At 38.6% G+C, this 26,680-nt stretch overlaps 1 protein-coding gene across 1 annotated transcript; it reads left to right on the top strand.

Moving 5' to 3' along the window:
• Positions 1–182: 182 nt before the first annotated feature.
• On the top strand, positions 183–22,551 carry tgm3l.7 (transglutaminase 3 like, gene 7). Its single transcript, XM_031894849.1, has 13 exons — positions 183–282; positions 5,871–6,044; positions 6,937–7,179; positions 7,961–8,079; positions 9,986–10,114; positions 10,346–10,517; positions 12,505–12,637; positions 13,478–13,581; positions 14,158–14,400; positions 14,991–15,335; positions 19,682–19,839; positions 21,365–21,498; positions 22,122–22,551. The coding sequence occupies exons 1-13, from the start codon at positions 276–278 to the stop codon at positions 22,270–22,272; spliced, it is 2,112 nt and encodes a 703-aa protein (XP_031750709.1). The 5' UTR covers positions 183–275; the 3' UTR covers positions 22,273–22,551.
• Positions 22,552–26,680: the final 4,129 nt, after the last annotated feature.

The raw sequence follows: 26,680 nt of genomic DNA, 5'->3' as shown, positions 1-26,680 counted from the left end.
AGCAAAAAAGAACTCAGCGTAAATTGCCATCTCCTCATGTCCATCCTCAGAATTCTACACGCCCAACCTTGTGCAATACTTACACATTGCATTGCATAATAAAATGATTTAAAAAAATGATTAACAGAAACCTCACCCAATATCATTTGCATAATTCTTTCTTTCTCAATAAGAATGAACAAACAGCGCAGATAAAAGGTGAGGAGCACGCGACTCGGGAATTGAGTCTTAGAAATTCAGGTTGGCGCATTGAGGTGATTTTGGACTAAGACAACATGACATGTAAGTTGGATATCGATTGGTTATTCTGCTTGGGTGATTACGCATGAAGTCAAATCATTTTCCTGAGATTGTTCTTAAATGTAATATATGTCAGGAATTTAAACAGTGCCAATTGTATTACATTTTGCATTATATTACCCTGGGCTTGTCTTATAAAGTTGAAAAGTCTAGCATAACAAATAAGCCTATTAAATAATTGTATATTATCAAGCATTTATTTTGACTTAAAGGAGAACTAAGGCTAATGTATTGCATGCAAGGTAAAAAAAAACTATGCAAATGTAGATATGGAGACCCTATTGTAGATATGGAGACCCTATTGTAGATATCTAGACCCTGTTGTAGATATGGAGACCCTATTGTAGATATCTAGACCTTGTTGTAGATATGGAGACCCTATTGTAGATATCTAGACCCTTTTGTAGATATGGAGACCCTATTGTAGATATCTAGACCCTGTTGTAGATATGGAGACCCTATTGTAGATATCTAGACCCTGTTGTAGATATGGAGACCCTATTGTAGATATCTAGACCCTGTTGTAGATATGGAGACCCTATTGTAGATATCTAGACCCTGTTGTAGATATGGAGACCCTATTGTAGATATCTAGACCCTGTTGTAGATATGGAGACCCTATTGTAGATATCTAGACCCTGTTGTAGATATGGAGACCCTATTTCACCTACTTTACCATCTGGGTCGAGGTTAACTGCCTCTTCAACCCCATGCATAGTAGGTTAAACTTTGGTATCATGGGTGCCACTTCCCTTTGGCTTTTGTGTCTATTTAGACACACACATGACATCACTGGTAGCTGGGCAAATTATAAGACAGTCGTGAAAGAGAGGAAAGGGAGTAGAATACATTTTGCTGTATAGAGTTTCTGAGTGAGAAGTGTGAAGCAGCAGCAGCAGTTTATTTATCCTTGTTTAACATAGTGCCAGATCCAAACGATTCCCACCACTCTTATATTTTCTGATTATAATGTCCATAGATTAGAATGTCAGACTGTAACAGACTGTTGCAGATAAAAATATGCTGTATTTTCTCACTGAGCTTATTAATGTAATAAAACATTGCCAGTAACTAGTCACGCTTGTGTTGATAATGATTAGCAATTAAAAAAACAGGCTTGAGCAACAAAACTGTCAGTGTCTGGCATCACTTATAAAGATTCTATACATTATTGCAACAGATATTTACAGTCTTATGAGATTTCCCAAGCGCCTTGTACAAATGAATTGGCCATTATCACGAATCAGTTTAATACTGCAATACTGAAAAAGGATGTTGAAGATGCCAAGTTAAAGGGGAACTCCGGCTTCCGAATCAAAATTTGTTAAAGAGCCACACACAACACAGAAACCCATAATATACCTATCACTGTAATCTGTGCCTTAAAAAATATGAATATATATTATTTTTATATACTGAAACCCAGCTGCAAAACAGCTCTTCTCTTTCTACATCATTTGAAATCCTGGCAGGGGAAGAGGGGCTAAAACACTGATGTTACAAATTGCAACCATTTCTCCATGGCTTACAGACAGCATGTAGGGACTACATATCCAAAAATGCATTGCTCCTTTCCTTATTGACATCATGCATGCAGGAAACTGTGGGATTTGGAAGATGTACAGTAGGCTGAAGGCAGGCTGAGAGCAGTCGGCTACTGTTAGATTTCAAAGAGTCTCAAAGTAGTCAGCCAGATCAGCAGGGGAACAGGGGGGCAGGCTTAGGTTACAGTTCCAAACCATATTATTACATTAACATCATAAAAAAGCTGCATGTTTTCATATTTATGTATTTTGCAAAGTTGCTTCAAATTATGTTTACTTTTCAAAAAGCTCAATTTGTGTTTGGGTGGAGCTCCCCTTTTAATGTAGCTCTATTCAGTCTTCCAATCAAACATCAGTAACAGCAGGGCCACATTATTTACTTTATTACCACTAGATCAAGTATTGGCAAGGTAGGGGTTTCTGTTTATATGGTAGAACTGAATTATAATGAGCATTGGGAACTCTTAACTACTCATTAAATTTATCTAGCAACATAACACATCAAAGACAGTACAAATTATCATAGGTGTTCTAATTAAGAGCAAATGTGTAGAGATCATTTGAAGATATGATCTGAGTTATTTACAAAGGATAGCAGTCCAGTTATGTTACCCAGCATTCAACCCTAATACATGTTCCTTAAAAGAGAAGAAAAGGCACAGAACGCTATAATTATTCAGCAGAAAGCTTTACCATACCTGAGTAAACAACCCTAGAAGCTCCCTCTGATTAAGATAGCAGCTGCCATTTTAGTTTGGTCTTAGTAGTTTCCGTGCTGCAGATTTTGCTGTTGGTAGCGCAGATTGCACAGAGTTGGGAGGGGGAGCAAATTCTGATGGGGGGGGCGAGGAGAAGGGAGGGGGAGCGGGAGAGCAGTGCAAACTGAGCAGACTCCTGCTCGTGCCCTGAAGGCAGGAGAGCAGGAAGTCTGACACAGAAGAACATGTAAACGCAAAAGAAAAAAAGAAATCATGTGTTTCTTTTGATAAGCAATCATTACTGTGATTGCTTATGGCTGCATATACATAGACCGTACTGATAAAGCCTACTTAGTTTTGACCCTTCCTTTTCCTTTTATTAAATGGAATTTAGTCAGACAGTGACAGTACCAAATATTCTTGGTATACAAATGCAATGGTTTCTGTGTTACATGGAAAATCTAAGCTATCTAAGATAAGCATCTAGTTAAGTTGTAGGGCTATTGTATCACTCTGCAGGTACAGCCGAATCATAGATGGTTAATGCAAACCAAGCTTGTAATGGATATTTCTAGGCCTATCAGTCCTTCTAGCAGTTAATGGGCAATAACATATTGACTCCTTGGTGGGCCTGGGCATGAAGAATATGCCAGGGGAAGGGAGGCATGTCCATAAGGCAGGAGTCTTTGTGCCCCAGGACTAATGTCTTTGTTAGCCCCTACAGCTGCTTGATGCTATAAATAGAATGCTAGTTAAGGGATTAGGTGCTTTAGAAGGCTGGCACATTAAATTACAATTGTAATTTAACAAATGTTTCCTGAGGAATTCCACAAGTCAGTCAGATATAAAGCCAGATTTAATTAGAGAAAGACTTTTCTCATAGTTGAATTCATGAAAAATGTCATTGAAATCTAGGTGGACATTTGGAACTGATTGTCAAATTAAACCCGGGCAATAATATGTAGGGATGTAGCGAACCTCAAAAAAAAAGTTCGCGAACCTGTTCGCGAACTTCCGCCGAAAATTGCGAATATTCGCGAACTTTGCGAACCCCATAGACTTCAATGGGAAGGCGAACTTTAAAACCTAGAAAAGCCATTTCTGCCCAGAAAACTGATTTTAAAGTTGTTTAAAGGGTGCCACGACCTGGACAGTGGCATGCAGGAGGGGGATCAAGGGCAAAAACCTCTGAAAAATTGACACACGCCGTTTTTCGAAATGATCGGTAATTTTGCGACTTTTTCGTATTTTCCGGCGCTTTCGTAAAGTTATCGTAAGTTTTGCGACTTTTTCGGAGCTTTCGTAACGTTATCGTAAGTTTTGCGACTTTTTCGGATCATTCGTAACGTTATCGTAAGTTTTGCAACTTTTTCGGATCATTCGTAACGTTATCGTAAGTTTTGCGACTTTTTCGGAGCATTCGTAACGTTATCGTAAGTTTTGCGACTTTTTCGGATCATTCGTAACGTTATCGTAAGTTTTGCGACTTTTTCGGATCATTCGTAACGTTATCGTAAGTTTTGCGACTTTTTCGGAGCATTCGTAACATTATCGGAAGTTTTGCGACTTTTTCGGAGCATTCGTAAAGTTATCGTAATTTTTGGCACTTTTTCGGAGCATTCGTACCGTTATCGTAAGTTTTGCGATTTTTTCGGTGCCGGCGAACCCAAATTGCGAACATCACGAAAAGTCCGCGAATTTGCGGACTTGCGAACACCCGATGTTCGCTCGAATTAGTTCGCCGGCGAACAGTTCGCTACATCTCTAATAATATGAAAGAAAATACTTAAATGTATGTGTTTTTGCTACAAATAGTTAATGCCTTTCTGAAGCATCTGGATCACATAGCAAAGGTCTTTTCACTTGGAAATGGATACGAAATGTATGCATCAGGTGCATCAGTCTGCCCTAGATCTGTACAGTGATGTAGTCATTTGAAACCAGTATACAGTATGTCTGTATTTGTGCTTTAAAATAATTAATTAAGATTTAGACATTTAAATGTCTTTGGTGAGAGTATAAGTGATCTATAATTTACTAACAAAGGGTAAATAGTATGGGAGCTGGTCATAAGGAAACAACCTAAATCAGTAATCCCCAACCAGTGGCTTGCAAGCAACAAGTTGCTCCCCAACCCCTTAGATGTTACTCCCAGTGGCCTCAAAGTTGTTTATTTTTTAATTCCTGGCTTGGAGGAAAGTTTTGGTTACATTAAAAACAGGTGTACTGGCAAACAGCTGCCAGCCCATATAGGGGCTACCAAAAACCAACCACAGCCCATTTCTGGTACCCACAGGTCAATTTGTTATGCTTGTGTTTCTCCCCAGCTCTTTTTATATTTGATAGTCACTCCTGGGTAAAAAAAATGTTGGGGACCCCTGGCCTAATGAAATACAGGAAACAAAGATAAGCTGTTATTCAGCGATTGTTAATTATAAGTAGCCTGACAATTTCTATTTCTTTCTCTGAGCATGACTAAGATAATCCTGGGGTTTGTATTGTATTGTGCCTAACCTGCTAAGTAAATTGGCAGAGAAAATCTACTGTTATGGTTACATTATAAATAGAGGGCTGAATGTTGAGATCTACACTCTCTGTTTGCGTATGGCTTTCCATCAAGAGAACTGAGCCATGACCCTTAATCTGACTCCACAAACATTCCATGGTAGCATACCAGTTCTCTAGCTGCAACCCTAAGCACCCAAGACATACTTTGCCAAGTATATTGTCAGTATGAACCCTGCAGGCCTAATTGTTTGCTAACCATACTAGACTCATTTCTTCATGGTGAATGTTGACAGGTTAGGCTTTTGGAACATACCTTGTGTTAATACTCCACAAGGAACAGAAAAGGGCAAAACTTTGTCCTATATATACAGTACGTACTCACAGACACTGGTTTGAACATCGTCACCCAAAAATAAACATTTATGTATGCGCATTCCCCTTCTGGAGAAACATATATATACCTAATGGATAGGCAACTATTGCCACCTGGTGCTGTCTATGAACATTGCACATGGGATGCAACAAAGCATGCATCCAATGAAAAATGGTCCCACCATAGAAAAAGCATCTTTTTGTGTGTTGTTTGTTTAATCAAACTGCCAACCACTGGTAATCATTATCTAGGAAATGTTAACTGTGGGTCAGTCCAATTAAAAAAGGGGGCCATTGCATATCATTATACATCATTTACTTCTCTTGAGCGGATACATTTAAAATGCAAATACATGAAGCATTTAAAGCAGTTTTAAAGGTGGTCTTGTTTAGTTTATGAAGGGAAAAAAATGTCAACAAGGCAACTTTTATTTTTTTGTTTGTTTAGCCCTTGTGCTGAAAAGCATTGATCTTCAACAAAAATCCAACGCGGCTGCCCATAATACCAGTGACTATGTCTCCAAAGTCCCCATTGTGAGAAGAGGTCTGCCTATGAAGGTGACATTGGCATTCAGTCGAGCTTTACAGAGCACAGAGAGTCTGGCTTTGGTCATGGAGACAGGTAATAGATAAGTATCTTTAAGAGTAAAAGAGTATTTCCCATGGTATGTAGATTCATTCTGGCTTAAGATTTTTAAGCGTTAGACATTCTCCTACTTTCCATTTTTTCCTGTCCGGTTTTCCAGCCATGGCCATGTTGGCAGGAAGAAAGGCCAACCTTTTCCCTACCTCCTGCTAAGAAAGACAGGAAAATGAGTAGAGGGGTAGGGTATGTGAATGGGGCACCTACATGCCTTCCTGCTCTGCCAATCCTGCATACACATTATATATAGTGATGAGCGAATCTGTTCCGTTTCGCTTTGCCAAAAAAATTTGCGAATCTTTCAAAAGATCCGCGGAACGGCGGAAAATTTGTGAAAATGTAGTGTGGCAAAAAAAATTGTCGCCTGCGACTATTCTTTTGTCGCCCGCGGCTATTTTTTTGTCGCACGGCTATTATTTTGTTGCCCGCGGCTATTTTTTTGTCGCACGGCTATTATTTTGTTGCCCGCAGCTATTTTTTTGTCGCACGGCTATTATTTTGTTGCCCGCAGCTATTATTTTGTTGCACGGCTATTATTTTGTTGTGCGGCTATTATTTTGTCGTGCGGCTATTATTTTGTCGCACGGCTATTATTTTGTTGCGCGCGGCTATTATTTTGTTGCACGGCTATTATTTTGTCGTGCGGCTATTATTTTGACGCTGGCGACAATTTTTGGACATGCGGCAAATTTTTTCATCCATTTCATGAAACAATCCGCCAATGGCGAAACGCGGAAATTCGCCGCGAATCCATCCCTGGCGAAACATTTCGCCCATCACTAATTATATATTCACACATTGGGCAGTCATTGCTAATAAAAGTTAGCACAACTGGTATAGGATATAATTTCTTGACAAATCTTCTTCGTAGGTCCCTCTCCTTCAGCAAGCACAAACACAAGGATTGTAATGCCAGTATCAAGTTCTCGGCGTAATGATACCTGGAGTGCCACCCTTGAATCAAGCAGCGCTGGAACCATGACTGTTTCCATTAATATTCCTGTCAACGCTAGCATTGGACCTTACAAGATTACTGCACAAATTACAAGTGCAGGGCGCACAAGCACTAATGATGTTGGAAGATGTAGTGTCCTATTTAATGCTTGGGCATCAGGTACTGATATATAACCTTCCTGTCTCAAATCTTTCACATTTTATTACAACTGCACAAGAACCTCATCTGGTTGCCCGGTTCCCCCATGGAATCCTGGTGGAGACAGGCAGTCAGTGAGGTACCTTCTAGTCCCACTGTCTTTGCATGACCTTTAATATTTTGCTATAAAAGTATTTGCCCTATGTTTTTACATTACCTATCAGATCCCCTATGTTCCTCTATGAGGGGGCTGCCATATTTGTGCAGCAGTAGTCCGTTAGCATTAGAAGCTATAACTGACAGGCTGAGAAGGGACAGTCAAGTTGGCAAAACAGTCAGGTTTAGTTTAGGAACTTCATGTAAAAATTACTTACAAAAAATGATCAACATGACCTATAAGTAACTTACGTTTTGAAAAGTAGTTTTTTGTTGTGTCAGTAGTACTTTATGCTATGGGTAGGGATAGAAATGGGTCCCTATGCTATTTATGGTAGGTCCCTTAAATACAATGAAATTTCTTCCTAAAATAGAAAATAGTTGTTAAAGTGAGATGCACAACTTGTTATAAACCAATATTGGGGTCCCCAAGCTAATTAATAAATCAATGAATTTGGGTCCCCTGAAAAACAGCTAAATAAACACTGCACTTGGTGAAAAATCAGGTGACCCTCCTTTACAAGACACTGTTCACATAATTAACTTAATTGAAAGGAACCATAAACAGAAAAACTTTTAGAAACCTTTTGAGGGCATCTTTTGTTAAATCATTATTGTTTTCAAGTACCTTCTCAAATTTTCCCAGGTGATGAGGCATACATGAGTAACGATGCAGAAAGAAAGGAATATGTACTCAATGAAACTGGACTAGTATTCTATGGAAGTGCAGGTTTCCCATCAAGCTCAGCGTGGGACTATGGCCATGTAGGTTGAAATTGTATTACATGTTACTCTTTTTATTTGAAATGCACTCTACTGTAGTGGTCTGTTGGTCTTGAGCTCAAAATCTGATGGTAGTCCATGATTTATCCTCACAGGGCAATTGAAGCTACAGTAGACTAGGAAAACTAACTGCAGATCTGTTCATGTGGGATACAGAAATGGGACCTGTTATTCAGAATGCTCGGGACCTGGGGTTTTCCAGATAAGGGATCACCATACCTTAGGTTTACTAAAAAATCATTTAAACACTAAATAAACCCAATAGGATTGTTTTGCCTCCAATAAGGGGTAATTATATCTTAGTTGGGCTCAAGTACAGGTACTGTTTTATTATTACAGAGAAAAGGTAATCATTTAACCATTAAATAAACCCAATAGGACTGTTCTGCCCCCAATAAGGGGTAATTATATCTTAGTTGGGATCAAGTACAGGTACTGTTTTATTATTACAGAGAAAAGGTAATCATTTAACCATTAAATAAACCCAATAGGACTGTTCTGCCCCCAATAAGGGGTAATTATATCTTAGTTGGGATCAAGTACAGGTACTGTTTTATTATTACAGAGAAAAGGTAATCATTTAACCATTAAATAAACCCAATAGGACTGTTCTGCCCCCAATAAGGGGTAATTATATCTTAGTTGGGATCAAGTACAGGTACTGTTTTATTATTACAGAGAAAAGGGAATCATTTAACCATTAAATAAACCCAATAGGGCTGTTCTGCCCCCAATAAGGGGTAATTATATCTTAGTTGGGATCAAGTACAGGTACTGTTTTATTATTACAGAGAAAAGGGAATCATTTAACCATTAAATAAACCCAATAGGACTGTTCTGCCCCCAATAAGGGGTAATTATATCTTAGTTGGGATCAAGTACAGGTACTGTTTTATTATTACAGAGAAAAGGGAATCATTTAACCATTAAATAAACCCAATAGGGCTGTTCTGCCTCCAATAAGGATTAATTATATCTTAGTTGGGATCAAGTACACTGTACTTTTAAAACATGATTTTTAAAAATTGGAATTATTTACTTATAATGGAGTCTATGAGAGACGGCCTTTCTATAATTCAAAACTTTTTGGATTCCATACCCGATACCATCCATACTCAACCAGTATGCCCTAACTGCTTTTATTCCATATTTATATGGAGTTCAGGTATTACAAAGTTCATTATTCACACAGGTTTCCTAGGGTCAATTTAATAGAAGGTTAATTAATTACCAGTATGTTTTTGTAGTATGCAAGTAAACCCAAACAAATATATAGGTAAATATACAAACTCCATGCATTTAGTTCCTACTCAAAATCAGAATTATTATCTATTCTTGTATGATAAATATGTTAATACAAGTCTGCTGAGGGCTGTCCTCAAAGAGACTTTTTGGCCCTTAAGGTCCCCATACATGGGACGATAGTAGCTGCCGATATTGGTCCCTTGGACCGATTCGGCAGCTTATCAGCCCGTGTAGGGGCAGAAACGAAGGGCCTGCCCGACCAATATCTGGCCTGAAATTGGCCAGATATCGATCGGCCAGGTTAGAAAATTCAGTCGGATTGGGGACCGCATCGGCTCGTTGATGCGGTCCCCGAACCGACTGCCCCATTGCCGCCCACATAATCCAATCATTTTTACCTAAACGCTCCTCGATATCGCCCACACGTAGGTGGGGATATCGGGTGAATATCTGCTCGTGTATGGGGACCTTTAGTCCGCTCAGGAGCTCCACAGACTGCAGAACGAGAAATAATTGACCCACCATGATAAAAGTTTCATGGCATATTTTAAAACATATTTAATATATTTTTCTTTATTGGATATTGGTTTCTTTATTCCCTTGATGACTGAGTGTAAATTCTCACTGCACTTTTTTTGGACAGTTTGAAGATGGAGTAGTGGACATATGCTTCAAGTTGCTACAAGAGAGTCCAGAATACAAAGCAGACCCCGCTACACATATCTCAAAATGTAATGACCCTGTCTATATCTCAAGGATATTAAGTGCTATGGTAAGGCTCTCAATGTACCTAATGGTTCACAGTATTATAGGAGATAATTTCTTAGTATTTGTAGGGTTTTAAAAAATATTTTCTTATATCTGTACTCCTGGATTCTTGTATTTGTCTAGATCATTTAGGTAATACAAACTCAACAAGTAAAAAATAAATTCCTTAATAATTTCAAATGATTACAATTTGAGAATTTTGTCTCCATTAAATCAAAATGCTATTTTTCTGTAGGTTAATAGCCAAGATGACAGGGGTGTAATAGTGGGGAACTGGAGCGGCGATTACTCTGGCGGTGAAAACCCCAGCTCTTGGAGTGGAAGTGTTGCCCTCCTTCAAAGGTGGAGCCAAAGTGGACCTGTTAGATATGGACAGTGCTGGGTTTATGCTGGAGTACTCTGTACAAGTAAGTCATTTTTTTCCTTTACTAAACAGAACATCATATGTAATTTAAAATTAAGTCACATTCTCAGCAGTCAGTTCAAAAGCACTCCTCCTATTTATCTGAAATCTAACAAGTTGTAGCTGTGTTTAATACAAAGGGCTACTCAGTGAACTGCTGATTTCTTTTGGCTTTGCTCATTTAAACAGGAAGTAGAATTGTAACTTCTGTTTGTGCCCTGTTTAGTGGAATAAGTACCAAAAAAAAAAAAAAATTATATATATATATATATATATATATATAGTCTTGTAAAGAATCGGCACTCACCAATATCGGGGCAACGGCTGGGTGCTGACAAAAATAATGCATCAAACTCAACAGTAGAAAGCACTCACAGCTACAGCATCAATCAAGTCAGTGATTTATTTCAGCATACCATCTACGCGTTTCAATCACCTGATCACCCGATCCTGATGACGATCCTGTGGTGATTGAAACGCGTAGATGGTATGCTGAAATAAATCACTGACTTGATTGATGCTATAGCTGTGATTGCTTTCTACTGTTGAGTTTGATATACAGCAGAGCAAGTTACATAGTATTACATTCAAATGTACAACAATATTAAACATTAATCCAGAACAGAATACCCCTCACCCCTGTTTAAGAAAGTGTAACCTATGACCACACTCCAAAAAATGCTTGGCAACTGGTTTGTTAGTAATCCCATATCTGAATGCTGTACTAATAGTTGAACAGTGCCCATCCATCCGTAGCCTCAAAATCTGGTCTGTCTTCCCTACATAGGAAAAACCACTAGACAAGTAATTAAATAGATGACATGCGCGGTAGTACAAGTTATGTGATGCCTAATCGAGAGATGTTTTCCCATCTGTGGGTGTAAAAAAGTCTCCCTAGGAGTCATATATCTACAGGAAGTACAATTAGGATATTTAAAACACCCAGTTTATCACTACACAACCAAGATGAAGACTTCTTTTGGTAGCATGCAATAGGGTCACACTGAACTAAAAGGTCATGTAGATTAGCACCCCTCCTATAGCATACTAATGGAGGCTCTGGCAGCACTTTCTTAAGTTCCTGATCAGCCTTTAGAGTATTCCAGTTATTTCTTATAACCTTACTAATATGGCCTGATCTATTATTGAAGATAGTACTAAAAAAGGGTAAGTTGTGCTCAACCACTAAATTTTAAACCATTAGGCGGGGGTGCAATGAGGTTGTGACCAAAAAATACATATAGACAACAACAAAAGGTCCTCCGCACAATATATATAGGACATTAAAACATTCTGTGCATTAAGCTGCCAAGAAATGACCTCCCCTTTAAGCAAAACAGGGATTGCTTGTCCATACATTGCAGTATACTTCAAGCTGGTCAACTACGTCAAAGTCATCCTCTCTGGCCAGTCCTTCACCCACTTTTATCCAATTCATTAACAATTCTACTGCTTCAATATGCATTTAACAAAGGGACTGAGTTTTACCTGCAACTTACTTGCTTTCAAGGTTAAAACCCCCAAATGTTTGCACTTTTATAGGCTCCACTAGGATCACCTGACTGTAGCTGGGAAGGTAGGAGCTACAACATGGAGCTGGCCACTGCCCCTGTATACACTATAGCAAAAAAAGAGAGTTGTGCTCAACCACAAAGTTTGAAACCATTAGGCAGGGGTGCAAAATACATATAGACAACAACAAGAGATCCCGTGCATGAAGCTACCAAGAAATACCAGGAATACAGTATATGCACAGTATATCAGTCATAATTGAGCCATTTTTATATATATTGGTGGGAATCCATTCCCACCATATTAAGGTGTATCCATATAAATGGCCCACCCTGTATATATATATATATATATATATATATATTATACAGTTTGGTGATTTCCCTATGGGACCAAACTGTAAATTATATCCTTATAAACGGTGCATATTGAAATAAGAAGGGACACTGATGTTGATTATCTCCATTCTCATGATCTAGCACTCCGATGCCTGGGGTTAGCTGCCCGTTTGATAACAAACTTTGAGTCAGCTCATGACACCAATAACAATCTAATTATTGAGCAGTATTTGGATGCATATGGAAGAAGTATAGGATCTCCTGACAGCGTGTGGTAAGAGACCTTCTACCCATATCAGATGCATGTACCAAGGGGAGGGTTTCAAATGAAGAGATGAGCAGTTTGGAATTGTGATAAAACCCACATAACAATTTTATAGTAAGCAATATTCCCACCTTGTGAACCAACTCATCAGGTGAACCAAATCCAGGTCCACTAATCACTGTAGGGACACTAGAGTATTCTCAGAAGAAAAGAATATCAAGCAGGTGATAGCAGTAAACATGTTCTATATCAAACTGGTTTTGTAATGAATAACACTTGTGCAGACAAATAGCAGTAAATAGAACACTATTCGTTCAATCCTAATCCATATAATAATCACTCAGGCTACATCCCTACAGCTCAACAAAGCCTTGTGTTCCCAAAAAGAAAAATTGCCAGACTTGGTAAAGGTCATAGAAATCATCTGCATGGTGTGTTTCCTAATAACAATAGGTTGGGTTTGGGCACACTGCAATTACCGTACGTGTTTTTTTCCCTCATTCAAGAAAAAAAATGGCGAAAAACGCAAATAAATTGCAAATCCATTTTGTCACGTGCAACTTTTTTTGACACAACCATGCCTATTTTGACATGACTGCTCCAAATTCGGCGTGGCCACGTCCATTTTGACCTGGCCACAACTTTTCTTTTATGTGCAACAATTTTTTGACTGAGAATTTTCAGATTTTTTTCCACATCCATGTTCTTTTCTTTTTTCATAAACTTGAATATAAAAAACTTTTTCATAAACTTGAATATAAACTTATATTTGCCCCTTAGTTTTAGTATTGGACTTTAACCAATGGAAATAAACGTCATGTTTCATTGTCTCTCTCTAATTTATCTCAGGAATTTCCATGCTTGGGTTGAATGTTGGTTTAGGAGAAAAGATCTCGGTTCAACATATGATGGATGGCAGATTCTGGATGCAACCCCACAGGAACCAAGTGGAGGTAAAAAGTGAAGGGAAACTGTCATGAAAACTATATTTCTTTAAAAGGGAAATATAATAAAAATACTTTTTTTGTCTTTTAGGTATTGCCTTGTCCTTGCTTTTTTACTTTTATTATTTATGCCATATATATATATACATATATCAGTCCTTGGAGTGTCTGCACTCTGATGCCTTAAAAAGTTATATGGCGGGGTGCACAGCCAAATTAAATGTACACCAAAATTTATTGTGAACACATTGCATAGAAGTAGTCTAACATTTTGGTCCTCAACAGGACATTTTTAAAGGACCTTGAAAAAGGTCCCGTTGAGGACAGAAACGTTGAACTACTTCTGTGCAATGTGTTCACAATAAAGTTGAAATATTTTACATAGGGTGTGCCAGTCGTGAAATAATTTTGGTAATTTTGTTTTTGGGTATATATATATATATATAGTTGTAGATGTATCAAATATTAATATTTTAAATTCAATAATCTATTGGGTGCTCTACGAACAGCAATTACCCCAAACTGACATTTTGAAACAAAAAGAAACTGAGAAGTGTGTATTGAATGATTTTGCATCTGTTTCAGGCAGCTATCGCCTTGGGCCGACTTCACAAAAAGCTGTAAAACTGGGCGATGTGAACCTGCCCTTCGATGGACCATTTGTGCTTGCTGAAGTTAATGCAGATGAAATCTACTATGGCAGAAGGAACGATGGAACATTTTCCATTCTTTACACCGATACTCGAAAGGTTGGGCAATATATCTCTACCAAAGCAGTTGGAAATTTCTCCCGTCAAGATGTTACAGATCAGTACAAATTTCCAGAAGGTAAGAGGTTTATTAACCAAAAGTGAATAGTTCTTTTTACCCGGTGTCAATAAGTTGCTTTAGTTCAGTCTTGTGCGGTGATTTGTAATGGGTGAAAAATAGTTCAGGAAATTTTTGGATACTGTAGAGTCTGATCAGGTGTAGCCAGCATAGCATTTCATTTCAAGAAAATGGAATCACCTCAGATCAGAATGTAGATTTATTAAGGCACATGTTGTTCTGTGTTGTGAACAATGACGTACGACTGATGTCCATGAATATTCCGTCCTTAATTTTTAAAATATGTTCTACTACCTCCATTTGAGAAGCTCTTTCTCTTCTTCCATTTAAAAAACAGCTTGCTCTCGTATAATTAACTCATGGACTTTTAATGATCATGTACTCTATGGCCACATGTTATACAACAAATATTGAATATAACATGTGGCCAGAGATTACATAATCATGAAGACATCTAGGAATTCCATGAACAAGGTGAGTTATTAAATTTCCTAAAAAAAAAAATCACATCTGATATGAGTTTGCCAGCACTGGTCTATATTATATTAAATTTGCTGTATTTGTAAAAGTGTGTTTATATTTACTTTAAGGGTCCAAAGAAGAAAGGGATTCTCTTCATAAAGCTCAGGGATTAACGGCAAGATCAGATAGAGTCATGCTTGCCAGCAGGAGACTGAATGCAACAGCAGCACGTGTAGTAGAAGATAAGCCACCCATCCAGGAAGCACCAAAACCTGAAATCATTGGTACCTTCAAGCTGAGTGGGGAGCTGCAGGTTGGGCAAGACTTCACAGTCACTCTAAATCTAAAAAATCCAACGTCTAGCAAAAAGCAAGTGAATGCCAAATGGACTCTTACAGCAATTGTATATAACAGAACTCCAGTGAAAGAAATACTAAGTGATTCCCAGTCGGTCACATTGGCTCCTAATGAAGGTAAAGCTGCAGCAAGAAATCCAAGTATATTGGGGGTGATGTCATAACAAGTTAATTATTGCAGCCAATCAACAGATAGCATTTATTGTTCAGCTGTTCAAAAACACTGATTTAATTGTCTACTAAGACTGTAGGGTTGATTCTCTAAAGTGCGATAACGAATATTGTATGCTTTTTTGTGTCAAAATTGACGCGAAAAAAACGTGCGATTCGCTAAAGTTTTATCACATATCACGTGCATTAAATAGCGCACAACCGCATGCGCTAATTTTACCGCGTTGTGTTAATTCTCGCAAATAAATAATACTAACGCATGATTCACAAACACTTAGACGCGCTAAATATTGCATTAGTCTGTTCGAAAATTAACACCTATTGGGGCAGGCGGTAATTATAGAAAAGTACAGTTCATGAGCTTTTGGCAACACAACAGTGTGATTTATTCAAGTATGTGTTGGCCCTAGAGTGATGTAGCCTCCAGTTTGCAGGGAAATGGTCATTTTCAAAAAAAGTAGTTTTATGAACGTAATGGTGTGTATGGCTAATATGGCGTGCGCGCGAAAAGTAGCACAGGTGCGTGAATTAGCGTGCGCTACATTAATTAGCACGCTTCACAACTTAAATAATGCAAACAGCATCGCATCTAAATTAACGCAAATATCCTTTTAATGAATCGTTCGTTAAGACGCGAAAAATAAGACGCAATAAAATTTTTAATGCATGCTATAAATAGCACTCGTTTTATCGCATTTTAGTGAATCGACCCATGTGTGTGTGTGTGTGTGTATACAGGTCCTTTTCAAAAAATTAGCATATTGTGATAAAGTTCATTATTTTCTGTAATGTACTGATAAACATTAGACTTTCATATATTTTAGATTCATTACACACAACTGAAGTAGTTCAAGCCTTTTCTTGTTTTAATATTGATGATTGTGGCATACAGCTCATGAAAACCCAAAATTCCTATCTCAAAAAATTAGCATATCATGAAAAGGTTCTCTAAATGAGCTATTAACCTAATCATCTGAATCAACAAATTAACTCTAAAAACCTGCAAAAGATTCCTGAGGCTTTTAAAAACTCCCAGCCTGGTTCATTACTCAAAACCGCAATCATGGGTAAGACTGCCGACCTGACTGCTGTCCAGAAGGCCATCATTGACACCCTCAAGCAAGAGGGTAAGACACAGAAAGAAATTTCTGAACAAATAGGCTGTTCCCAGAGTGCTGTATCAAGGCACCTCAGTGGGAAGTCTGTGGGAAGGAAAAAGTGTGGCAGAAAATGCTGCACAACGAGAAGAGGTGACTGGGCCCTGAGGAAGATTGTGGAGAAGGACCGATTCCTGACCTTGGGGGACCTGCGGAAGCAGTGGACTGAGTCTGGAGTAGAAACATCCAGAGCCACCGTGTACAGGCGTGTGCAGGAAATGGGCTACAGGTGCTGCATTCCCCAGGTCAAGCCACTTTTGAACCAGAAACAGCGGCAGAAGCGCCTGACCTGGGCTACAGAGAAGCAGCACTGGACTGTTGCTCAGTGGTCCAAAGTATGTCATTCGGAAATCAAGGTGCCAGAGTCTGGAGGAAGACTGGGGAGAGGGAAATGCCAAAATGCCTGAAGTCCAGTGTCAAGTACCCACAGTCAGTGATGGTCTGGGGTGCCATGTCAGCTGCTGGTGTTGGTCCACTGTGTTTTATCAAGGGCAGGGTCAATGCAGCTAGCTATCAGGAGATTTTGGAGCACTTCATGCTTCCATCTGCTGAAAAGCTTTATGGAGATGAAGATTTCATTTTTCCACACGACCTGGCACCTGCTCACAGTGCCAAAACCACTGGTAAATGGTTTACTGACCATGGTATTACTGTGCTCAATTGGCCTGCCAACTCTCCTGACCTGAACCCCATAGAGAATCTGTGGGATATTGTGAAGAGAAAGTTGAGAGACACAAGACCCAACACTCTGGATGAGCTTAAGGCCGCTATTGAAGCATCCTGGGCCTCCATAACACCTGAGCAGTGCCACAGGCTGATTGCCTCCATGCCACGCCACATTGAAGCAGTCATTTCTGCAAAAGGATTCCCGACCAAGTATTGAGTGCATAACTGAACATAATTATTTGAAGGTTGACTTTTTTTGTATTAAAAACACTTTTTTTTTATTGGGCGGATGAAATATGCTAATTTTTTGAGATAGGAATTTTGGGTTTTCATGAGCTGTATGCCACAATCATCAATATTAAAACAAGAAAAGGCTTGAACTACTTCAGTTGTGTGTAATGAATCTAAAATATATGAAAGTCTAATGTTTATCAGTACATTACAGAAAATAATGAACTTTATCACAATATGCTAATTTTTTGAAAAGGACCTGTATATATATATATCTCAGTTTAATTATTTAAAAAATCAGTCAATTAGCAGATAGCATTTATTGTTCAGTAGTGATGAGCAAATTTTTTCTCCAGGCATGGATTCGCAGCGAATTTCCGCATTTCGCCAATTGCGAATTGTTTTGTAAAAGTTCTTTGAAAATTTGGAGCAGAAAAATTTGGCGTGTGTAAAAAAAGACACGGGCGCCAAAAAAATCGCATAACAAATGCGTTTTGCAAATTTTGTGCCGTTTCGCAAATTGTCTTGCCGTTTCACGAATTTTCTGGCTAAGACTGTAACAAAATTTGGAAAAACAATCTATCCTTTCTCCCCTTTCTATTCCATGAACCTGTGTGAGATGTGTGTGTGCTGTATACATCTTAGTTTAATTATTTTAGAAACTGGACGCAGATTTCCAACATATAAGTCTTACAGGGGTTGGGAACCTTTTTGGCTGAGAGAGCCATAAACACCACATATTTTAAAATTTAATTCCGTGAGAGCCATACAATATGTTTGGCCGTGGATGCTGCGGGGCAAGGTAGGGTGGGTCCCAAGGATGCTGGATGTGAGGCAGAGGAGGGAGTGGCCTGTGCTTAGTGGATAGAAGACGTGTTCTAAGGCTTAGAACACGTCTTCTATCCACAGAGCGCAGGCCACACCCCCTGCTATTTTTTTTATTAAAGGTTTGGCAGCGAGCCAGATGCAGCCATCAAAAGAGCCACATCTGGCTCACGAGCCATAGGTTCCCTACCCCTGATATAAGAGAATAGATCTGTTTTTCTTGATAGCGTGCGAAGGGGAATTTCTGATGCGATTGGCTGTGGTTTTTACCCATATTTCAGCATTTGTCTCCATAATTCCAGAGTAATTGAAGCTGAGCTCCAAGTTGCCTCTACTGCATTTGTGCCCAATGCGGCATAACAGATAACATTTCATTTGTGTTTTGATACACAAGTTGCTTCACTTCCTGTGCACACCTTAAAGGAGAAGGATAGGCATAATCACTGATGGGTGCCTAAATGTTAGGCACGCCCAGAAATTATAATTGTATACCTGAGACTGCCGGTACTCCTGTTTGCTGAAAACTGCACCAGCACAGGGTCCTACTGTAGGTTCCAATCTTTTTCCATTTCTTCATTCTACTATAAATAAAGTGAATCTCTGGTGGTGGGAAAGCATATGTGTTGCTTTCTTTTCCTAAGTTTCCTGCAGGAGGAAACTTTGTCTAATGTGACACTTATGCCTTTTCACCGGCGATCACTTTATCATCGATCACCCTTAGGGGCACATTTACTAATCCACTAACGTCCGAAAGCGTCCGAATGCGTTTTTTTCGTAATGATCAGTATTTGTGCGATTTTTTAGTTGCCGTCGCAATTTTTTCGTATTTTGCGCGACTTTTTCGTCATCGTTACAACTCTATCGTATATTTTCCGCGACTTTTTCGTCGCCGTCGCGAAAAATTCGGATTGGTTTTTCTGCCGTTTACAATTGCTCAATACGAAAAAATTCCGACGGCGACGAAAAAGTTGGGGAAAATACGATAAAGTCGAGATGGTGACGAAAAAGTTGCGCAAAATACGAAACAATCGCAACTGCGACGTAAAAATCGCAAAATTTTCGTTTCCAATCTGATTTTTTTACCATTCGGGATTCGGATTCGAGGATTAGTAAATGTGCCCCTTAGAGTAGTAAAAGCAAAGGTATAACTGGTTGTTTAGGGCTGCATTACTAATATACTTCCACCTATTTTGGCAAGAATGGAAGTAGCTAGAATAAGTACCAGGACATACCGTACCCAGGATCTGTCTTCTTCAATAAAGAAAATGTACTGTAATAAAAGGTTTGCTTCTACTCTAACGATGACTCAGTAGGTAGTGTTAACTGGTGACATCTTATTGGTTAATACACTGTAGGTGATATTTTTTAAAAGTTTAACTTCTTGTTTTGTTAAATATATTCTTTTGTCTGCAGAGAAAGTTATAGAGATCACAGTCCTGTATCCTCAGTACGAAAAAGCCTTAACGCCTGACAACATGATTCGAGCCAGCGCAGTGTGTGTTGAAGAAAATGGAGGAAGTTTGTTAGTTGATAAAGTTATCACCTTGAAAAATCCACCTCTCCAGATAACGGTAAAATTATACCCATTCACCACTGGCTGATTTACCATTAATGCACTTACCAACTGCCAAGCAATTTTTCAACATTTTATGCTCTTTCACTTCAGTGGCATTCCTGTGGAAAACTGAAGGAAACCCTAAGCTTTTTTTTAATCCAGTGGCTAGAGTTTCCAGTGCATAGAGAACATGGATATGCCAACAAATGGAACTTCTGTTTCATGGTACTTCAAACCTTTGTCCACCAACACATAGGACTTAAAGGAGAAGGAAAGGCTAATAAAGAGTTAATCTCAAGATGCAGGCATACCTTCAGTTGTCTCAATAGTGCCCTTAAATCTCCCCATATTTCTCCCGTTCCCGATGATCAGAAGCCAGACAGGAAGAAAAAACAGTGTAAAGAAAGTTCCCATAATGCCTCACTTTTGCACAGACACCAAGACCAAGTGAACACGCTTGGTTAGTTAGACTATGGGGGAGATTTACTAATCCACAAACGGTCCAAAGGCGTCTGAATGCGGACGTAATGATCTGTATTTTTGCGACTTTTTCGTCGCTGTCGCAACTTTTTCGTATGTCCCAAGATTTTTTTCGGCACGATGCGACTTTTTTGTATATTTTACGTGACTTTTTTGTCACCGTCGCGAAAAAATTGGATTGGTTTTTCCGCCGTTTACTATCGCTCAATGCGAAAAAATTTCGACGGCTACGAAAAAGTCGCACAAAATACGATAAAGTCACAACAGCAATGAAAAAGTCATGACAAATATGAAAAATTGCAACGACAACGAAAAATTCACAAAATTTTCGTTTCCAATACGATTTTTTCCCTTTCGGGATTCAGATTCGTGGATTAATAAATCTGCCCCTATGAGTCAACTTCCTGCTGATTTTCTCAGATCCACATATCTAAGGGGGGGGAGTGAGTTCTTAGCATTCTTGATTGAGGGAGGAGCAGCAGAAAGGAGAGAGCTGAAAGCTGCGTGTCTGTAGCACAGGAATTACAGACACAAGAAATCTTTTTTCAGAGAAGTCAGTGCAGCGTTTCTGTGAGTGCTTATGGCTGTATTTACATAGACCTTTCTGATAAAGCTTACTTAGTTTTTACCTTTCTTTCTCCTTTAAGTGCTTGGAAGGCAAAGGATTAACAATGTGGCAGATGAACATTTCAACAACTGAGTCACTTGTCCTGTAGGCAAAAACAGTTGGAGAATGGCAGCCGGGTTTAACCCCTGTCAGGTCTATGCCACAGCAACCAGCAGTCAGCATTTACTGGCTACCTGTCTAAAAGTGATTTATTGGTTGCTATGGGTCACTAGATCTTGCGCAAACTTTGTAACTTGTATTACATTGGTCCAACGAAGCTGATTTACTAGAAATGTGGCTTAACGTCACCAGTCTAGAAAATGAAAGTGGAGGAATGATTGTTTGCTACGGGTGTAGCTTAGAACATAGTTTTATGTTGAAGAGTGTTAATTTGCAAGTTTACCACAAATAATATTTATTGTTCCTAATAACACTAATTCTATTCTATACATAGGCCCCCGAACGTGTTACTTGGGGCAAAAGTGCCACTCTGGGGATCGTTTTCACAAACCCGATTTCAGAAGATATAAAAAACTGTGTGGTCACATTACAGGGCAGCGGCATCCTGAAGAAAACTCTGAAAGTCCCGTAAGTGTATAAAATAAAAGTGATGGCCTTCAGAATTTTCATTTTTAACCCTTTAAGATCAATACTTATGAATAGCATGACATTTTTAATTGAAAAAAAACTTTTTACTTTTTTTTACTTTATTTGCAAGGACTTAAGGTCTTTAGTCATAAAAATGTATATTCTATTGCTGAAGTCAATTAACCAGGTAGTGGTTAGTGATAATATTCACTCAAGGTTGTCTAAGCACACAACTTGTACAAGCGTACACAGCACACACAACAAATTGTGGAGCACACAGTACTGGAAAGTCCCACTAGGATACCAGGAAAACTCCCAGTGGGCCCAGGTGTCAGTGGTCCCTCCTGCTCACCCATCCTTTTGCCTTGTATGCCTATACCATAACCATTCCCCATTTCTATATGAAAACAAAGAGAAGAAATGGAATGATAATATTGTATGTAAGACTGTATGTAAAAAGAAGTTATTAAGAGAGTAAAGAAAAATGAGTGAAGAGAGAAGAAAAAATAGTTTGGACAGTAGGTTTTCATCTGGGCCTTTGGCATCCTTGTCTGACACTGGGTGCAAACACATAACTTTGTATGGAAATATCATAACTCCCCCTTTTTATCTTTTTATTGTAGTTTGCCAGATCTGAAAGCCAATCAGAGAATAAGAGCCGAAGCTGAAGTGACCCCATACCGAAACGGTAAAAGAGTTGTCATTGCTGGCTTCTCCTGTGACAAGTTCTCTGATGTAAAGGGTTACCAGACTGTTGATGTGATGGCAGCTTAGCATTGTCAGTACTGACAGCGACAACATTCAGTATACTTCTGTAGGACTGGAAGAACCTTTTAAAGGCAGAGAAGAACAATATATATATTCCTGCAAATAAAAGACTACTAAGAAGCAAACCAGGTTTTCTAACCTTCTCATAAGCATTCAAAATAAACTATCATACTGGTGTTCAGTTAACGTTTCCATCATAGATGAAGAAAAAAAATGTACTACAACAAAACACCCTGCAAATATGAATTATTAAATAAAAATATTCTCAAATATTCTCTATCAGGAGATGCTGTGATGGCAGATTTCATTAATGACTTTAAGATGGGCTTGGATGTCTTTTTGCACAAGCAAAATATCCAAGTTCACAGTAATCTCCAAAGATACAGTTTTTTGTGTGTATATGAGTATTTATATATGTGTGTATGTTTTAATAGGTAGGTGTGTATGTATATATAGCTTAGTATGTGTGTATATTTGTGTATGTAATTACAGTAATAGAGGCAAAGTAGGCAAGTCTTTCTTTCCTTCTGTATATCTGTGGTGCTGTGGACCACACAGAAGGCTTAAACTTGACAGACAGTTGTCTTTATTCAGTAAAAATAAAAGCAAAGAAGGTTCTGTCAGATAAAACCCTGACAGAGTAAGGACAATTTCTGGCTCTAGGAGGCACACCAGTCTTAGTTTTGAAGTCCTTTCTGAAATAAATAACATAGATTGCTGGCTTTCAAAATATAGCTAAATATCTCTAGTTTATACAGTATATCCACAATTTACCCAGCATTGCCCCAGAAAAGGGCATGTCTTTAATTTAGAGTTAAACAGTTGTCAGATCCAAGGTACATGTTTTGTTGTGTTCATATGGACCCTTTAGAATGCCAACATATGATTGGTTTGTTAGATTGGCAAGCAGTAAGCAGACAACCACTGATTTGTATACAACACCAGTCAATGACCTCCTCCAGGATGAGAGGACAGTACCTGACATGCTTTATTGCATTCCATGTCCAAGTGAATACATGGAATCATGAAGTAACGCTACAGACTGGGATCCGAGTGTGAATGGCCATTGCATGGAGGGGGCCTAATAAGTTTTTGCACAGTTGTAGTTGTTGACCTCCATCTACATGAAAGGATGATACCTGAGAAGTTTGGTTGCATACTGTCAAACAATGTCCAAATGAATAAATATCAAATCCACAAACAAACTTACAAACAACAAAGGTACACAGGAATACCATCTTGGTAAACATTGGTAAACAATGGCAAAAGTTATAGAAATTAAGGGGGGGGGGGGGTCCCCCAGATTGATTGCAGAAAACTAAGTAAAAAGCAAAAGGTATAGAATTCTACAGTATTGATCCCAGAAATATTACCTGTGCCACATGCTATTTAGGGAGGCAGAAGTAGGTTAGATAGATTGGTGCTTTGGATTTTAAAAGGACTGGGCTGATTTTTCTTTTAGCTACAGTCACCCCAGGGATAAGTTGAACCCCAATGATCATGGGCAGTGAGTAATTCTGTGGAAGGTAGGCTAGATGAGTATCTGGTCATGCAATCTGGGAAAATGGGGTGTGGCAAGATTGACCAAAGAAATAAGTAATAGTGTGAGTTTTCCCTTTAAGTTCTCCATTGTGGAAGATGTAAGCTTCAGGGGAGATCTTGCTAAACAGAGAATGATTTCTCTGTTTAACCCTTTTACTGCCAGCTGTTTTGGTCAAAGCGGAACTTGTATTGCCAGACAGTTTTTCAACTTTTGCACTGTTTCACTTTAAGGGCCTTTCCTCGGGGGGACTTTTAGTTTACCCAGGAAAACAATATATTGTTTTTTTCAGAACAACCTAAGCTTTCAAAATATGGTAGAATTTTTGTGTAATTCCAATTCTGTAACAAGATATAGGCTTCTAAATGTCTAAAAATGCAAAAAAAAATCAAATTTTCCATAATATAAACACACATACTAGAAACAAAAATTATTTTATGCACGAATATACAACTTATTTGGAAAGTCCCATGTCTCCTGAACGTGCCAATACCAAATATATATAGTTTTATGGAGATTTCTCACTTGTATAGGTTAAAAACTCCCAGCAGTACAGTACCAAATTTCCAAAGCACTGCTCCAGAATGCTGCATACTTTAGATTTCAAGGACAAAATTTCCACTAACAGAAGGTTTATCCCAGAAAATTGTACATTTTTGGAAAGAACAGATTCTGGGGAATACAGAATAGGCACAACTGTCTGTCTACTCCAAACTATCAAGTCGCAATGCTTTCCTAAAGTTATTAGTTTTTATCAAAATTTGTGATTTTTTTAAAAAATTGCTTCAAGCTTCCAGTCTATAGTATCTTATATCCTACAGGTCATAACGTAACCAAATAAAACACCCTAAATATGAATGCCAGGGGTCCACTGAACAGTTTGATGCCCAATATGTATAGGTTTAGCTAAGTATGTGGCATGTAGGGGCCCCAATGTGAACATACCCCCATATGATCAATCATTTCTGTTATTTCAGCTCCAGCAAAATCAACACATTTACATCATTTATGTGGGATAAAACTAGTAAAAAGTACGCTCACCCCAGAAAGTCATATATTTTTGGAAAGTACACATTCCCCCAAATCTAAAATGGGTACCCATGTCTTTCTACTCCAAAGTACCAAGCCGCACAGCTTTTCTAAATTTAGCAATTTTGATGACATTTCCAAAAATCCCCTCAAAGCTTCCACTTCGCAGCATCTTATCTCCCACATAGTGTTAGGTACCAAGATAAAACACCCTAAATATGAATGCCAGGGGTCCACTGAACAGTTTGATGCCCAATATATATAGGTTTACCTAAGTATGTGGCATGTAGAGGCCCCAATGTGAACATACCCCCATATGATCAATCATTTCTGTTATTTCAGCTCCAGCAAAATCAACACATTTACATCATTTATGTGGGATAAAACTTGTAAAAAGTATGCTCACCCCAGAAAGTCATATATTTTTGCAAAGTACACATTTCCCCTGAATCTAAAATGGGTACCCATGTCTTTCTACTCCAAAGTACCAAGCCACACAGCTTTTCTAAAGTTAGCAATTTTTATGACATTTCCAAGAATCCCCTCAAAGCTTCCATTTCGCAGCATCTTATCTCCTACATAGTGTTAGGTACCAAGATAAAACACCCTAAATTTGAACGCCAGGGGTCCACTGAACAGTTTGATGCCCAATATGTATAGGTTTATCTAAGTATGTGGCATGTAGGGGCCCCAATGAGAACATACCCCCATATGATGTATCATTTCAGCTCCTGCAAAATCAACACATTTACATCCTTTATGTGGGATAATGCTACAAAAAAAGTACACTCACCCCAGAAAGCAATATATTTTTGGAAAGTACACATCCCCCCGAATCTATAATGGGTAAACATTTCTTTTTGCTCCAAAGTACCAAGCTGTAAAGCTTTCCTAAGTTTGCAGATTTATATGACATTTAGAAAATCGCATAAAAATGTTGCAATTTGCCGTATTTATCTCTCACAATTTCTTGATAAAGATCAGATAAAGGCAAATCACCCCAAATAGGAACACCAATGGTCTACTGAACAGTTTGATGCCCAATATGCATAGATATACCAAAGTCTGCGGTATGTACTGACCCCAAAATGAAAATAGCGCATAAGGATTTCTCGCCTGCCAGCTCAGCTTTTGCACACAGAGCCCCCTGTCAGTGTATTATGTGCCGAAATTTCCCCTAACTATACAGAGACCCCCAGAAAACCATATATTTTTGGAAAGTACACATTCTGACAAATCCAACAAGGGTAAAGAGTCCTTTCTACACCAAAGTACCAATCTGCAAAGCTTTCCTAAAGTTATTGGTTTTTATGACATTTCAGAAAATCGCCTAAAAATGTTGCAATTTGCCGCATTTATCTCACACAATTTCTTGCGTACAAAGGCAAATCACCCCAAATAGGAACACCTAAGGTCTACTGAACAGTTTGATGCCCAATATGCATAGATATACCAAAGTCTGCGGTATGTACTGACCCCAAAATGAAAATATCGCATATGAATTTCTCGCCTGCCAACTCAGCTTTGCACACAGAGTCCCCTGTCAGTGTATTATGTGCCGAAACTTCCCCTAACTATACAGAGACCCCCACAAAACCATATATTTTTGGAAAGTACACATTCTGACAAATCCAACGAGGGTAAAGAGTCCTTTCTACACCAAAGTACCAATCTGCAAAGCTTTCCTAAAGTTATTGGTTTTTATGACATTTCAGAAAATCGCCTAAAAATGTTGCAATTTGCCGCATTTATCTCACACAATTTCTTGCGTACAAAGGCAAATCACCCCAAATAGGAACACCTGGGGGCTGATTTACTAACCCACGAACGGGTCGAAATGAGTCC

The sequence above is a fragment of the Xenopus tropicalis genome, chromosome 10 (genome assembly GCF_000004195.4).
Source record: "Xenopus tropicalis strain Nigerian chromosome 10, UCB_Xtro_10.0, whole genome shotgun sequence".
NCBI lineage: Eukaryota > Metazoa > Chordata > Amphibia > Anura > Pipidae > Xenopus > Xenopus tropicalis.
The sequence above is the reverse complement of the archived record's forward strand: the minus strand, read 5'-3'. Positions and strand labels throughout refer to the sequence as shown.